The sequence below is a fragment of the Nelumbo lutea genome, chromosome 3 (assembly GCF_056320005.1).
Source record: "Nelumbo lutea isolate HS-2025 chromosome 3, American lotus-T2T, whole genome shotgun sequence".
In the NCBI taxonomy this organism is placed as follows: domain Eukaryota; kingdom Viridiplantae; phylum Streptophyta; class Magnoliopsida; order Proteales; family Nelumbonaceae; genus Nelumbo; species Nelumbo lutea.
In genome coordinates, this window is record NC_142686.1 from 15,852,984 (window position 1) to 15,858,490 (window position 5,507).

The 5,507-nt window shown below is 45.8% G+C and overlaps 1 protein-coding gene across 1 annotated transcript; it reads right to left on the reverse strand.

The window, feature by feature from the left end:
- Positions 1-3,157: 3,157 nt before the first annotated feature.
- LOC148863174 (expansin-A1-like) lies at positions 3,158-5,278 on the reverse strand. The gene is made up of 4 exons (XM_088980263.1): positions 5,048-5,278; positions 4,781-4,917; positions 4,332-4,644; positions 3,158-4,026 (listed from the first exon to the last, which is right to left on the reverse strand). Coding segments are annotated over exons 1-4 (759 nt in total). The 5' UTR covers positions 5,050-5,278; the 3' UTR covers positions 3,158-3,719.
- Positions 5,279-5,507: the final 229 nt, after the last annotated feature.

Genomic DNA, 5,507 nt, shown 5'->3' on the forward strand with positions numbered 1-5,507 from the left:
ACGCCCGCCTATGCTCGGGAAGGGGACCCGCTTGCTCCTTAAGCATTAAAATAGAGGAGAATATCTCAAAGTCTAAAGGAAAGTCATGTTCGCAAAATAGGGAGATTGTCCCCACCAAGTTACGAATGGAGTTCGGGTGAAGCTGGCCGACAGTAACGCCGAAGTGGTTCATGACCTCGAAAAGAAGGGGGTGGAAAGGCAATCGCATCCCCGTAGCGAGCTTCTCCTGGAATATCACGATCTCTTCATAACCGTGTTCCCAAGAAAAGCTACCCGAAGGTATGAAGTAGACATACTCCCCAGGCAAGTTGTAATAGGTAATAAAGGATTGGAGCTCTTAAGGCGTCATGGTCGAGGGACCAAACTTGTCTAACATCCAACCTCGACGAGAGGTGGATGCCAAACTACCCGAGGCGGATCGGCCTACGGGCTCAAACTCTTCCTCAAGTTCTACCTCAGGTTCGCTAAGGCCATCGGGGGATGCAACTCGGTTCGTAGAACCTACATCAGACCCACTTGAAAAATTGTCTGAGCTATCCAAGCTAGACATCGAGGAGAAAAGATGGATTCTAGGAAAGTACTCACCCAGAAAAAGGCTTGAATAGACTACGGGAACTGAAACGAGCAAAAAACCTTGAAGGCGAACTAAAAGCCTAGACGCGAGCTGAAACTTGGACGCGAGCTCAAGAAGCAAAGCGTAGAAGTGACTAAACGATTGGGGTCCCCCACTATTTATACCCATAGTGACCGAGAACCAACAACGCAAATCAAAGCCAATCCGACGGCCCACAGTCGCGCTGACCACACGTCCCCTAAGACTGAGACGTGATTGGCGCACGTCTTTCTAAAACTGACAAAACGCCGATGCATGTCTTTTTGAAACTAACAGAACGCCAGCGCACATCTCCTCGCATTAAAAATGGTAGCGTCGCATCTTTTTTAAATTCGAAAAGACCTATTGTCACGTTTCCCAATGGCACGCTTTTTTGAAATTTGAAATAAGCACGCGCCGCCACGTCTGTCAGCATTTGTAGGTAGGTCGGTGCATTTCCCGTCTTTTGGGCACTCGAGAAACCCAAAGAACATTGACAATGCACCTCGCGCTATCGAAATTCGAAGTATGGGACAAATCCACCTACCACCTCATGAACTCCCCGCGCCAGGGCAATACCCTTAGCACGAGGAGTGGGGGACAATTGATGAAGGAAGATTTGGCCTGACCTCGTCATTATGCAACACATGGCAAAGGCAACAGCTCGGCACAACAGCGCGTCCAAGGCGCGAGCACCAAAGGAACCAGCGGTCCAAACTCCCTACCAGCAGTCCGAACTCCCTACTAGGAGCCCGAACTCCCTACAAGGAGCCCGAACTCCCTACAAGGAGCCCAAACTCTCCCTTAGGCCCAGAACCTCACACAAGGCAACGACCCGAACTGGCCTGCCCCATGACAGTTCGAGACACTCCCCTATCCGAACTCAAGACTTCACCTCGCTCACCATTCCAGCACTTCGCCTCCAGGACGCCAAACTGAACAATCGTACCTCGCCTGACATCGAGATAGTCCGTACCCAGGGGCAGCGCACCTGACTGACCTGGGATCTGACGCTTGACAGCCGCACTCAAATAGCCACCTGCCACCACCACCTGCTACTACCATCTCCAGTTACAGAGACAACTCCAACAAAGAGAACAATGGCAGTTCTGTCCCAGCAGAGGTGATGACACCCGAACTGGCAGGAGCGCAGAGATAGTCATACCCGATCTGACAGAAGCCTCGGAGTGAGTGCGCGAAGTGGTTATAAAAGGCTCCCTACCCCCTGAGAACAAGGTATGTGAACTTTGCGCCATCTGGTTTTATCTTGCATTTGAGAGAATACTAACTTGAGCTTCAGAGCAATATCACTAGGTTCCCCCCGGAGTTCCCTCATCTTCTCTGTTTCAAGCTCCCCGTTGCTTCAATCAAAGACAATGTCGTTAACAGCTAAGACCAGCTAGATTGCGCACCATCAGGATGGATTACCCCACGTTGTGAGCCCCTATTTTTATCAGATATCCTCGTTAATAAGTACAAGGCCCGTTTGAACCGGTGTTTGAAGAGCCTTTAAAACCTTGCATTGGAAACATTTTCGTACTACTAATTTCACGGAGAGATATTATCAATACAAGGTTATAACAGATTAATGGGTGTTCGAAACGAGCTTTGCACTGATTTCAATGGAAATATGCCACTAAAAATATAAAACATCACATCAACTAGTGTTTGGTCTAAAAAATTTTGTTGAATGTCATACAACCACAGTCAGCCTCACAGGAAATCCTTTCTCCTCTCCTTTTTCACCTAACCATAAGAGAGAGAGACAAAAAGGCCTCCATATCCCATAAGATGGGCAAGGAAAAGAGCAATCCTACAAGATGTGGCAATTTTGTTCGAATTTTGAGCATAGCAGCCTCCCAAATTACCTTATTACATTATCAAAGGCATTATTTTACATAATCAAGAGGTTCTACTCCAAAGACAGCTCGCTACTACAAGAATGGAGAATGCAAGCTCTAAATGCTCACCAACCAACAGGTGCTTTATGCAGCAGGTGTGCAACGCAAAGCATGGGGAAATTTGGATGTTGGGTGGAGAGAATTACATCTAGCACTGAAGACCGGCAGAGACTGGGGCTATAAAGTTCCAGATCTATATAATGCAGAATAATATATAATATGGTCCTGAAGTTGAACAACTCAAATACCAAAATTAGGATGATGGCTTGTTAGGCTCTATATGGAAAATGTTACTGTTCTCTTAAGATATTTTGATGATCACAGTATATGTCATGAGGATAGAAGTAAAAATGTAATTGCCCATAATCCACCTTACATGGCATGTAAAAGAGGCAAAATGTATAGTTTGATCGGGCCAAACAGACCAAATAATTGTATACATGTTGTGATCTTTTTTATGCCATAAAAAGAAACAGGGCTCTCCACAAGGCGGAGCTCATTCGCACTGTTAGTGTTCTTTTGCAGTTTAAACATGTCAAGCACATTTCCTTTTCGTGCTAATCTGCCATTGCAACCCAACCCAAATGGGAAAAAGAGTGAGAAAGAAAGAAAGGCCCGAACAAAACTTTTGGAGACTGAAGCTAACAAATCACATCAGAACTCAGAAGATAGAACCCTTTTTGAGTTTACTAGAGATAAGTTGGAGATTTACATTTACAGTCTCATATATAAGCCAGGACATATTCAGCATAGCTGATTACAACAACCGCTTACAACTTATAAGCATAACGTTGTCTTTTCTATCACCAAAGAGGGGAAAAAAAACAAAAAAGGGGATAAACCCCCCCCCAAAAAAAAAACAAAAAAAACAAAAAAAACACCACTCTTGATATACTAGTGGCGGGTGATAAGGGATCACCTCTGCCAGCTTCTGTTTTTACAGCAGAAGCTTAATTACATTCCCTGTTTGAGTGTTTTCTTCTCTCACACAAACAGTTAAATAGACCTCAAAAACAAAGGGCCTGACGGGACCCATGAATAGAAAGTAGAAACCCCACAATCAAATTAAAATGACAAGGGCAATTTTAAAATAGGCCCTTCTCACTTTGACCCAACAACGAATTAATTACCGAAACACCTACGCTAACAACCTTTCATCAGGGTATGTCTATATATCCAACCTCCCCACAGTCCAAGTGTAGCCGTAGGGGTCAGGGATGGTCTCTCTAGCGGAACTGCCCTCCACTGAAGGTCTGGCCGAAGGACCAGCCAGCAGGGGCAACATTGTAGGAGACTACGCTACGCCCATCACTGGTGGTGACCTTGAAAGACAGGCTCTGTCCATTGAGGTAATTGTTGCTCTGCCAATTCTGGCCCCAGTTCCTTGACATTGGTTGCCACCCAGTCCTTGACCCCTTGATGGAGACAGCATGCACATCACCAGCACCTCCGACGTTGGTTATGAGGACTAGATTGAAGTATGAATGGCCATTGATGGTGAACCTGATTCCCCCCCTCTTCCTGCAAGGAACCCTGCAAAAAGACCCACAAAAGAAGAGCAAACCTGTCAGCAAGCTTCTATTTCTTGGCGTGGGGAGATAAGGGAACATGAACATTCAGAAAGAATTAAAGCCTAGAAAACAAACTACAGAGAGAGAGAGAGAGGGAGAGAGAAAGAAGAGCAGGACCGAAGGCTGTGTTTGGTTTTTTGATAGAAAGTGGGAGAGAAAAAGAAAGTTGAGGCAAAGTTCTTAACAAGTTCCCTCAACTTTCTGTCAAACCAACATAGCTTAAGGTACGCTGGACAAAACAGAGGACCAAAGAAGTACAAAAATTACCTTCTATAAGCCACTGGAACAATCCCAGCTCTGTACTGAGCAATGTGTTGGAAGACAGGCTGAGAGAGATCAAAATGGTGCTGCGGAGGGTTACACCAACCCCCTGCATTGTTAGGAAGGGCGCTGTTGGGTGGGCAGAAATTAGTTGCTGTGACGACAATCGAGCCAGGCAGGCACCACTTTCGGTCGTTCACACACTTAATCTCAAAACAAGCCCCGCAGCTCAGGCCATTGTTGAACAGAGCGGTACTCAGAGCTGCAGTATTAGTCCCGTAACCCTGGCTGTAGAGGTTTCCATAGCCGCAAGCCCCGCCTGCAAAGAGGAAAAACAGCAATCAGAAGAGAATGTCGAGATAGCTAGTTTGCTAGCTAAGGTACGCCTTGGGTTCTTTATAGAAACCAAAAAAAAAGAGAGAGGAAGAGATTATAACATTCAGTTTGTAACATACCCATTGTTCCAGAAGCATCACCCCCTCCATAGAAGGTGGCATGAGCGTTAATCCAACCCCCACCATACCCATACCCATGAACAGATGAGAACATTGAGAGAAATCCCACGAACAGAAGCCCTATTGGAGCCATTTTCCTGCACAGATTAAAACACTGAAAACACTCAACTGTCACTCAAAACTATCTCATTTTGTAACCATTCTTTCTTTTGGTTCTCAGCGAGTAAAAAGAATAATGGAAGCAAATGACAAAGGATAGATGATTACATGAACTTTCGAAGAAGAAGAAGAGAAGCAAAAGGAGATAATTGGGAGAAACGACGGAAGGACTGGTGAGGAAAGTAACGAGGGGGTCGGGGGAAATAAATAGATGTTTGGACTTTGGAGGGAGTGCGGGAGACCTTCAGCTTCAGGCTTCAGCCACCGGCCCACCGTCACAAATAACTGACTCTTCGAGACTCGAGCCGTTTGGACCAAAAACGGCCCAGTGAAAGCGGTTTTCTAATAGTGCAAAATAACACTTTTGCCTTAAAAAGCAGTTTTGTACCGAAACCGCGTGGTTTTGGATTCTCCTGGATGGGAAATGGGTTATGGGGATTGGGGAATCCCCAAATCTCAACCAAAAAAAAAAAAATCCCCAAATCCCGGTGGGGTACCGTAGTAGAGATTAGAGACTAGAGACCAGAGCGAACGGCTCTGCCCTCAGCCCAGACCCCTGAGGAGTTAA

What these genes read in the sequence shown, in the direction of transcription:
- LOC148863174 (XM_088980263.1), bottom strand. An exon ending in TGATGCTTCTGGAACAATGG is followed by an intron (nt 4,645 to 4,780) that starts GTATGTTACAAA and finishes TCCTCTTTGCAG; the next exon opens with GCGGGGCTTGCGGCTATGGA. An exon ending in GTTCCAGTGGCTTATAGAAG is followed by an intron (nt 4,027 to 4,331) that starts GTAATTTTTGTA and finishes GTCTTTTTGCAG; the next exon opens with GGTTCCTTGCAGGAAGAGGG.